This window comes from Alligator sinensis, unplaced genomic scaffold (genome assembly GCF_000455745.1).
Source record: "Alligator sinensis unplaced genomic scaffold, ASM45574v1 scaffold517_1, whole genome shotgun sequence".
In the NCBI taxonomy this organism is placed as follows: Eukaryota; Metazoa; Chordata; order Crocodylia; family Alligatoridae; genus Alligator; species Alligator sinensis.
This window is the reverse complement of record NW_005842236.1, coordinates 523,348-534,153: the sequence shown is the minus strand read 5'-3', so window position 1 is coordinate 534,153 and position 10,806 is coordinate 523,348. Positions and strand designations below refer to the sequence as shown.

The following is a 10,806-nucleotide window of genomic DNA, read 5'->3' as shown; positions in this document are numbered from 1 at the left end:
CGGCCAGCAGGAAGAGCCGCAGGAGTTTGGGTTCTTCTTGCTACTGCATTATAATAATAATTATTATTATTACTATTGTTATTGCTTCTTGCTAGTGTCTTATGCCTATTGTTTTTGCTACTGTCTTATGATGATGATTATTAACATTATTGTTTTTGCTACTGTCTTATTCTTATTACTCTTCTTGCTATTCTTATTATCATTTCTATTACTAGTATTATTCTTGCTACTGTCTTATGCCTATTGTTCTTGCTACTGTATTATTATTACCATTGATATTGCTCTTACTATTATTGTTCTTGTTACTATCTTATTCTTACTATTATTACAATTATTATTCTTGCTATTGTCCTTTATTTATTGTTCTTGCTACTGTCTTTTTATTATTATTAATATTGTTATTCTTGCTCCTGTCTTCTTATTGTTCTTGCTATTGTCTTATTTTATTACTACTGCTACTGCTGCTGCTGTTATTATTGTTACAATAGCAGCAGCAACCTAAACTCTTCCAGCTTTTCTATGGCTGTTGTAATAATGATAATTACTATTCACTATTATTACAATTATTATTTCTTACTACTTTATTACAACAGCCATAGAAAAGTTGGAAAAGTTTAGGTTGTTGTTATTGTATTTGTCGTAGTAGTAGTAGTACTAGTACTACTACTATTACCATTACTACTAGTAATACTACTACAACAGCAGCAGCAGCTGTTGTAATAATAATAATTCCTATTTATTACTTCTACTGTAATAGCAATAGAAAAGCTGGATGAGTTGAGGTTGCTGCTGTTACTATAGTAGTAGTAATATGAGTCGTAGTAGTAATATTACAATAGCAACAAATTAAACTCTTCCAGCTTTTCTGTTGCTGTTGTAATAATAATAATTACTATTTTGTTATTACTATTATTATTATTACTGACTACTACTACTGTAGCAATAAAACATCTGGAAGAGTTTAGATTGTTGCTGCTACTATAGCAGTAGTAATAGAAGGAGGAGGAGTAATATTACAGTAGCAATAACAAGCTCTTTCAACTTTTCTATTGCTATTATAGTAGTAGTAATAAATGTTAATAATTATTATTACAACAGCGGTAGAAAAGCTGGAAGAGTTTAGGTTGTTGCTGCTGTTGTTGTAGTAGTAATATTAATAATACAATAGCAACAACTTAAACTATTGTCTGCTCCTCAGCTCCGAATGTCTTGTCATCCCTAAACAAAATAAGTATAATCTGGCTTGCAGTCTCTCCATATTTTTTTTGTGAAATGCATGGTCATTTGGGAACAGGGGCAGATTTGTGGGGGGAGGGGTGCACTCCCCCCACCCGCTTTGTTGCCTGCTCCACCCAAAGTTTAAAACCAACTGCCTAGCAGTGGCACCAGCATTTTTAGTCAGGTAGTGCTGAGGAAGTCAATTGACTTCATGGATGGTTGTAATCTACTTGACCCCTTCTAAACTCTTCATTCCACAGGTGTTAAGGGTCTTCTCTTCTTTTTAATGGTCTTGCTGTTCCACCAACCAAGCTATCCTTTGTTCTGCAATTTGCTGTCTGTTAGCTGCTCCTGGTAATGAAGCTTCCATTTCATATCCCTGCAGATTGTTTTTAACTCATTCAAAGTTGTATTTGTTTTGCTTCAACTGAATAATACAGCCCTAGGCCCCTGGCATGTTAGCAAAGCTTCTATTTTATTTTTAACTGGAGAGAAAATGTGTTTTTTTATTATGTGATGATATGCCTCAGTGTCTGCACCCCACTTCATAGAATTCTACATACGCTCATGTTTGGGACTAGGAAAGGAGCACTAGTTCATGCAAATGAGTAGCATGTGAGTAGTCTGACTGGCTTCAGTAAGCTCTTTGTATAAGAAATGTACATCAGGCTGGCACTGCTGTCTGGGGCCTTGTTAAATAAGGCCCTTGTTAAGGGCCTGATCCTGCAGATTCTGAAGTATACAAGTGACTACTCAGATGAGTACTTCTCAATGGGAGTTACGTAGTACAGTAAAAGCTCTGTTATCCGGCATCCCCTGGGAATGGGGGATGCCGGATAACAAAATATGCCAGTTAATTGAGTGGCCCCAGCTGCCGCTTCTTCTGCTTCATCTGGGGCATCCCTCCGCCCCTCCCACGGCATCGCCGCCCCACGGGACGTGAAGGTGGGCACTGCAAAGCCCCGCTCAGCCTGTTATGTCCCCAGGCCATGGGGGCTCGGCAGCGCAGGCTGCTTCTCCCCGGGCCGTGGAGGCTCGGAGAAACTGGAAGTGCCCTGGTGGGCACTTCCGGTTTCTCTTTTCCTTACAAGCTAGCATGCTGGTTAACAGAGCATGCCGGCTTGTAAGGTGCTGGTTACCAAAGAGTTTACTGTAGTTAGACTGTAGGAAGGGCATGATCTGTATGATCTTTGCTCTCTTCTGTGAAACACGATTTCTTGTGATGCACAACTACAAGAACTTTCTGTGGCTTCCATTACTCTAGAAGTGTCAGGAGGAAAAATACCAAAACTTTTTAAAATTGCTTTAAGAGCTTTTCCCTGATTAAATAATCTAAAATGATGAATTAAATGGAATAATCCTACAGCAATGTTTAATTTAACAGCTGTTCCCTGGGGGGTCTACGTAATCCATGTGCTTACATCAATTTATTGTCTAGGGAAAAAGTGAAACAGTGGCAAACCAGATCATGTTCTTCTTTTCCTTAGGACTTTGAAGACGAGATAAAGGTGGAAAGTGAGACCAGTGGAAAAGCATTTGAAGAACCATTCCCAATTTGTGCTCTGCTAAGTAGACTATGGTGGCAGGAAGATGCTGGCTAGGAAGAGCATCATCCCTGAGGAGTATGTACTGGCACGGATTGCTGCTGAAAACCTTCGTAAGCCACGTGTCCGAGACCGTCCACGCAAGGCCCGCTTCATTGCCAAGAACGGGGCATGCAACTTGGCACATAAGAACATCCGAGAACAAGGCCGCTTTTTGCAAGACATCTTCACTACTTTGGTGGACCTGAAGTGGCGCCACACACTGGTGATCTTTACAATGTCCTTTCTCTGCAGCTGGCTTCTCTTTGCCATGGTGTGGTGGCTGGTAGCTTTTGCCCATGGAGACATGGATAGAATAGACAACAGTAAAGGCAGTGCCAACTGGACACCGTGCGTGACAGATGTTGGGTAAAGTATGATACGCAAAACATTAGGAATACGGTGATGGGATTGCCATGCTGCTCAAGTCTAAAATTAGGTTTTGGTTTTCTTGAACTGTCTAATACAGTAGAGACAACTGAGACATGTTGTGTTTTCCTCTAGACTCCATCAATCCTAGAAGCCCCCCAAGCTTAGAAAAGCAGATTTCTTGAGTCCTTTAAGGATGTAAAAGTGACAGAGACCCTGCAGCTTTTCATATGTCTACACAATAGGTTGGTAACATTCCTTGCCTGTAAAAATAAAGTCAGCTGCAAGAGAGTTGCAGCATCGGGTATATGTTTTACATGCAGTGTCATCTGCATCAGTGGCATCATCTCCAAAATGGTGTGTTCCACAGGAAATTTCACACCATGACAGTGAAACATGGCTTATTGGGCAAACTGAGAACATGGGTCCAAAGTTTCAAAGGTGATTATTGAAACTGGGTGTCTCACTTTCTGACTTTCCTTATTTAGAGCATCTTTAAAAGGCATGATTTCCAGAAACAACAGAACATCTCTCCTCTTTTTAATTTCCAAGGTGGCAAATTAGGCCTCTTTAAGATGTCTCTAGCTGGGAAGCCAGAAATTGAGAGAGCATCCCATATTATGGTCATTTATGAGGCTGATTTAGGCCATCAGTTTCAGTTAAAGACTGAGTGCTGTGACATACTATATTGCATGAGATCTGTTGCAAAAAACACTATAGGAATTTTGGGAGTGGTGTATTCAAATCACACAGAAGTGTATTATTGTCCTGTTAATACACAAACATAATGTCCTAAGCCCTGCAGTTTTTCAGAGTACAAGCCAAATGACTTTAGGAGGGAATAGTATATAAACAGTATACTTACAGAACCAAAAGGATATCCATTAATTGGATTTATGGGCAAGCAGTAAGAGAACTTTGCCAGCAAAAGCCTTACGTATAGCATGTTCTTGGAACAGAGAGGGCCCAGGACTGTGTTGTTCTGTCTTCTACACCAGCACAAAGTAGGTTAGTGAACCAGAATGGTTACATTTTACCCATGCTGCACTCATGTAAGAGACTTCAACAGGGACTGGACTAGGTAGAATTAAACCCCCTGTACAGCTTATGCAGTTACCTAGGTACCTGTTCAACCAATTGACAGCATGATAAAACACGAAGCTCCTAACAGTGACTTCTCCGCTGCTGCTGCTGCAAGTCCTGCACCCCACAAGGTTTAGAGTGGTGTCATTGTTCTCGCTGCCAACACTGCAAGCTGCACAGCATTGTGGTCTGTGGGGCTCACAGCAAGGGAATGCTTCTGCTGCTTGGAGCCTTCTGTGGGTGAGCCCCACAGTGGACGATGCTTGCAGCAGGAGCAGTGCAGGGAACACTGCCCTGACTGTGAGCCCCACCGAGCCCCATCCACTGTTGGTCTTGCAGCCACAGGGTCCCCCTGCACTGTCAATAAGGTGTGATGGGATCTAATGAGTGATCCCACAATCACACCTCCTGCCTGACACATGTGGCTTGGCAGGAGGCACGATCATGTGGGTCATGCATTGGATCCCATACCACTTTTACCTGCCCTTAAGTCCATGAAACCAGAATATCCTTTTATTTCCCTCTTCGATTCAAAAGCTACAGTAGTTTCTATGCGCATACCACAACTTTAAATTTGTGTGTATTTCTGGCTTAAGAAGGACCTGATTCTTCCCTCATTCCTTTTATTTTCACGCTGCTTTTATAAGTGGGATTTTTCTTTCTTCTAAGCTAAAGTCAACTTTGTTGTTCCTGATTTTTTTTCTTATTATTAACTGTTATTTCTTCTGAAAACAGCAATTAAGGCTCGGATCATCCCTGATGAGGCAGTTCTGCGAGGTTCCACACACACAGCATTTTCTTTTAATTGTTACAGGAGGGGAGGTAACAGGGTTTGTCCCGGCAGAATTGGCATGTGGCTACACCCTACAAGCCTGTAAATCTTAGGTGTGGAAGGACCATTGGTATCCAACTTTCCACTTTTGGGCAGGAACCTCATGTCATACCTTTCAGGTCTATGGCAGGAACTGATCTCCAGTGGAGTCTCTCCTCTGGGACTCTGCTGGCTGTGACTCTGGGACATCCCCTCCCAAGGGGAAATCCATAGTGAGAAATGCATGCACTGAAGTTAACATTGACTCAGTATTAGCATTTCTTTGGAATCCCCACAGACAGTGCTTGCCCACTATACCAGCTGGGGATCCCAGGAACATGCCAGCATTCTAGTCATGCCTCCTGCTGTACAAATTCCCAATAGTCCCTTGCTCTTAAAAAAAGAAAATCCTCAGCTTCCTGCTTAGGACAGTGTTATGGCTTTTTAGTGCTATTACCAGAACACACAAGAGCTGTATCAGGACTAAAGTTCTGATGCTATCTAAATGCAGTCTGTCAACTATTGAGAAACCTCAGTAACCATGCTAAATTTATGCTACACAAAACCTAGGCAAGTAGGAATTCCAGTAAGATCATTACATTTTGTAGCAAGGGAAGTCCTAAGGGTTATAAACAACCAAAGCAAATGAAGGATTAGCATAACGTTTTATTTTAACACATGTTGCTATAGAGTGCTAGTATGTATGGTGTTTCAGGCCAAAAGGTAGTCAAGCATCTTTATTTCTAGTTGTGAAAAATATTTTTCCTTAGTAAATACTCTGTTCTGTTAAAACTGGCTACCAGTTTGAACAGTTATGAAATAAAAATATGAACAGTAATACTTTTAAGAATAGCTGAGTCTCTGTGTGGTAAAAATATTTGATATTTTTATTGTAGGCGGAAATAATAACAGCCAAAAAATAAATCTGCATTTTGACTCTTTAATCCATACTAGTAACTTAAATAAAAACTTTCTAAGCAGAGTCAAAGGACACCTAGCCTTGGAAAGTCTAACCCATACTTACATACCATTTTATATTTTCAGTCTGCACAAATCCTAACTGAGCTTCATAAAACTCCCTGCATTAGACAAAATAGTATTATCAACCCCATTTTATAAAAATGGAAATTGTTGCCAAAGCTACAGTGAGAGTTAGTGAGAGACCTGGAATTACTAAAATTAGAGTACTGGCTCCCAGTTCTGTGTTCACAGTATCACACTACTAAACCACAGTGTTCTTCAACAAGAGAGGCATATAAAACAGATAAATAACAATAAATAAACAAATGGAGTTTAGTACATAAAAATGTAGAATTTTTAAAGGAAAGATATCTAAAGGAAAGCTGATCATTTTATACTACACAACCTTGATAATGGTGAACTAAAGTTTCATCTATAGACTTTTTTTTTTCTAAAATATTCATTAACATATTAACCTTTTCATTAACTCTATTTATTAATATATTAACCCCTTTGCTCCTTAATTCTTCATAAACCAAACACAGACATACCACTGCTTTTCTGGTGGTTTCCAAGAATGAAAAGATATATTTAAAAGTTCATGTTTGTAAACAAACCTCATCCAATAGTTTTTTTTAACTCTACAGCTCAGCACTCTTATTATTGGGAGTCACTCTGTCCATTGTATTCCCTTCCTGATACTGCATATGCCATAAAATATTTTAAAATTTTCTTCAAGACTCTAGTCCTCTGGAAACATAATAAAAAAGGGAGATATTTAAAAGCTGGTCAAGTTTCCTTCTTCGAAAACCAAGCCCAATACAAAGGAGTAATTTAGATACACTTTTGTGAGATGGTTGCATATAAACATAACTCTTACGAGTGTGGATGTTACATATGGGTATGGACTCTAATATATGAAAAGGGCCCTTGTCATATTAGTTGATATAGGTCTGCATAAAACCCCAGGAACTGCAAATAAACCAGATACTACTTGTCTGGTAACTTTCACAATACTAAATCTAGACTGAAATTTTGCAGCTAGCCTTATCTTGACACTGACCAAAACCCTGGGTCTTAACATTCCCAATCTTTGGGAAGATGAGAATTGAGTGGAGAGATCCATTACCTTCTTTCTGTTGGCTGATCCCACTAGTCACTCATACCCTTGACCAGTATGGTTTCTGCAGGAATCAGATATCCTGGTGTATGATTATCCCCTACAGCCCTATTAAAGGTGTTCACAAGATACAGGGGAAGCGAGTGTAATTAAATAACCTCAGGCTATACTAATCTTTATAGCTTTCCCTCACTGCTTTGGAGGGTAAAAGACTTTTGGAGTGGGGGACTGTGTCAGAACACCCTGCTTGCCAACCTGGGGAGGAACATGGACTGGTAAGGTAGAGAGGTTAGCTGATTTGCCAAAGCCAAGGACCACAGAATCACTGTTCAGGACCTGCAGGCTCCTAAGTCTGCAGTACAGTAATTAGACCATGTCACTAATCCTGAAAATGTCAAACAGATAAAGCTCTGCCTGAAGTCAATGAGAGTTTTAAATGCGCAACAACTGTAGGAATGGGCGCTCAATCTACTTCCAACTGAATGTGTCCAGCTGACTTCGATATTTAGATCTGCTGTATTCAGATATCTTTAACTGAGTTTAAACCTTTCCCATAGGTCTTTCACTTCTGCCTTCCTCTTCTCCATTGAGGTTCAGGTGACCATTGGTTTTGGAGGCAGAATGATGACAGAGGAATGCCCAACAGCCATCACCGTCTTGATTCTACAGAACATTGTGGGTTTGATTATTAATGCTGTCATGCTGGGCTGCATATTTATGAAAACTGCTCAGGCTCACAGGAGGGCAGAGACTTTGATTTTCAGCCGGCATGCAGTTATTGCTGTTCGAAATGGCAGACTTTGCTTCATGTTCAGAGTGGGAGATCTGAGGAAAAGCATGATCATCAGTGCTTCTGTGAGAATACAGGCAGTGAAAAAGACTACTACCCCCGAAGGGGAGATCATCCCCATTCATCAGCTGGACATCCCAGTGGACAATCCTATTGAAAGCAACAACATTTTCCTGGTAGCACCTTTAATCATTTGCCATATTATAGACAAGCGGAGTCCACTTTACGATATCTCCCCCTCTGACCTGGTCAACCAAGATTTAGAACTTATAGTGATACTTGAAGGAGTAGTAGAGACCACAGGCATCACCACGCAAGCAAGAACATCTTACATAGCAGAGGAGATCCTGTGGGGCCACCGCTTTGTGCCCATCGTAACAGAAGAGGAAGGAGTATATGCTGTTGATTACTCCAAATTTGGCAACACAATCAAGGTAGCTGCTCCACGCTGCAGTGCTCGGGAGCTAGATGAAAAGCCCTCCATCCTCATCCAGACCCTCCAGAAGAGCGAGCTGTCCCATCAGAACTCTCTAAGGAAACGCAACTCCATGAGGAGAAACAATTCCATAAGAAGAAACAACTCCATGAGGAGGACCAACTCCTCCCTCATGGTGCCCAAAGTACAGTTTATAACTCCTGAAGGGAATCAGAATGCATCTGAAACATGATATTCAACCTCACACAAGGATGAGTCTCTTCTAAAGATGGAGAAACCAAAACTACGCGTAAAGAAAGAAACCTGGAACATGAAGCAAAACAGAACTGTACTAGAACTATTTATTCTATTGCTTAATGAAAGCATCACCTAGTGACAATAGGAAACACTATAGCACTTAGTCATTAATAATTAAAGAATACACTTAGAATAAAGGAAGCACAATTCAATCATAAAATATATTGTGTATGTATGTGTGTTTTAGTGCCATGTTAGGTTTTTTCTTGCCCTTCAAGGATATCTTCCATATGCTTTTCCACTGTCTATTGTAAGCTGTATTTTTCTCTTTACTTTTGAGTCATTTACCCCCAGAGGGAAATGGGCTGATTTTCAATAATGCCATGTACTCAGCATCATGCAAAGATTTAGGTAGGATGTATAGTGTTTAAATCTGTGTTTTGGGGATGAAATCCTGGCCTCATGGAAGCGAATAGCAAAACTCACATTCATTTCACTGGGATCACAATTTCACCCCAGTCTTCAAAATTTAGCCCTTTGAAAAGCCAGACATACTGAACTGAAGTAATAAAATGCCTGTAAGAAAATTAAATCTCACTCTTTAGCTCCCTCTTGGCAATACCACCAAGGAGGTCAAGGACTCAAGGGGCTTGAACAGTGAACTTACCTATGAGCCCAAGAAGTCTTTCAGAGATACACTGTCAGAGTATTATGGGGGAATTTGTATTGCTGCTGTATCTTGTAGTATATTTGATTGTGGGCAATTCCATCTCCATGCCTAGTGGTTAAACATCAGTTTCACTTAAATTTATGCAAGATACAAAATACTGAATTTATCATATTAATTTCATACTAATTAGGCCAAGTTCTGTTTTCTTGGTACATATGAGTTATCACAACAAAGGCAATGGCTAGATTCTCTAATTTTACCTACACTAATGTTATAATGAAATAATTCCAGATGCATCTGTGGAGAAATAATGCACATCAGTGGTCAAGAAAGGAAACACCAATTCTAGTATTAATTAGAAGTGAACTTAAAAACAAACAAACATGTGAATGACTTTCCATGGGACAGAGGTACCTAAATCACATAGGCATATTTAAAAAGTAGGTTGTTTGCTTGTATAATATAGGATTGGGATAGTGTAAATCTGGGGTGACTATTTTTTCCTTAAATGCAAAAGATATTTGCTATCTAGATACCAAAAAAAAAAGAAGAGAGAAATTCATTTTTCAACCAAGTCAAAGTTTCTAAGTAAACTTAGCACATCTTAGCATGGAACTATGACATGATTGGAATAACAGAGACTTAGTGGGATAACTTGCATGACTGGAGCACTGTCATGGGTGTACAAACTGCTCAGGAAGGACAGGCAGGGGAGAAGAGGAGGAGGAGTTGAACTTTATGTAAAAGGGCCATATGATTGCTCAGAGCTCCAGTATGACACTAAAGATAGGCCTGTTGACTGGGTTAGAGTCAGAGAGGAGAGCAACAAGGGTGATGTCATGGTGGGGGTTTGCTATAGACCACCAAACCAGGAAGTGGTGGAGGCTTTCTTCAAATAGCTAGTGGAAGTTTCTCTGTTTACAGGCCCTGAAGTCCCCCATGAGAACCAATCACCCTGACATCTGCTGGGAGGGCAGTACAGCAGTGCACAGGCAATCCAAGAAGATTTGGGAGAGTGTTGGGGACAACTTCCTGGTGCAAATGCTGGAGCGGCCAAGTAGGGGCCATGCTCTTCTTGACCTGCTGCTCACAAACTGGGATGAATTGGTGGGAAATGTAGTAGTGGATGACAACTTGGGCAGCAGTGATCATGAGATGATTGAGTTCAGGATCCTGAGGAAAGGAAGGATGGAGAGCAGCAAAGTTAGGACCCTGGACTTCAGAATAGCAGACTTCATCTCGCTCAGGGAACTCATGGGCAGGATCCCTTAGGAAGCCAGTCTGTGCAAGAGAGGAGTCCAGGAGAGTTGGCTGTACTTTAAAGAAAACTTTCTATGCCTTATTTCTGACATCCTTTGTGTTTTAAGGCCCTAATCCAGCACTACACTTACACCATTTTTTTTACAAACTTACACAGATTTTATGAATTTGAGTCAAAAGATTCGAAGTGATTTAAGAACCTAAATCCCATCAAAAGCCTGTTGATCTCGGGATGTTAGTGGGACAACGAATTGTCGGCTTAATATAAA

The 10,806-nt window shown here is 40.4% G+C and overlaps 1 protein-coding gene across 4 annotated transcripts in view; it reads left to right on the top strand.

Moving 5' to 3' along the window:
• The window catches only part of KCNJ8 (potassium voltage-gated channel subfamily J member 8), an 11,175-nt gene extending 961 nt beyond the window's left edge, over window positions 1-10,214 (top strand). Inside the window, exons 1-3 of one of the 4 annotated variants that reach the window (XM_014521656.2) lie at window positions 14-1,572; window positions 2,706-3,170; window positions 7,702-10,214. In XM_014521656.2, coding sequence (XP_014377142.1) covers window positions 2,809-3,170; window positions 7,702-8,602 — 1,263 coding nt within the window. In that variant the 5' untranslated portion in view covers window positions 14-1,572; window positions 2,706-2,808 and the 3' untranslated portion in view covers window positions 8,603-10,214. Of the gene's footprint in view, window positions 1-13; window positions 1,573-1,605; window positions 1,834-2,705; window positions 3,171-3,305; window positions 3,416-7,701 lie in introns of those variants that run through there. The other 3 variants (XM_006027346.3, XR_001358316.2, XM_025208543.1) reach the window with 3 other exon arrangements.
• The last annotated feature ends 592 nt before the right edge of the window (window positions 10,215-10,806 follow it).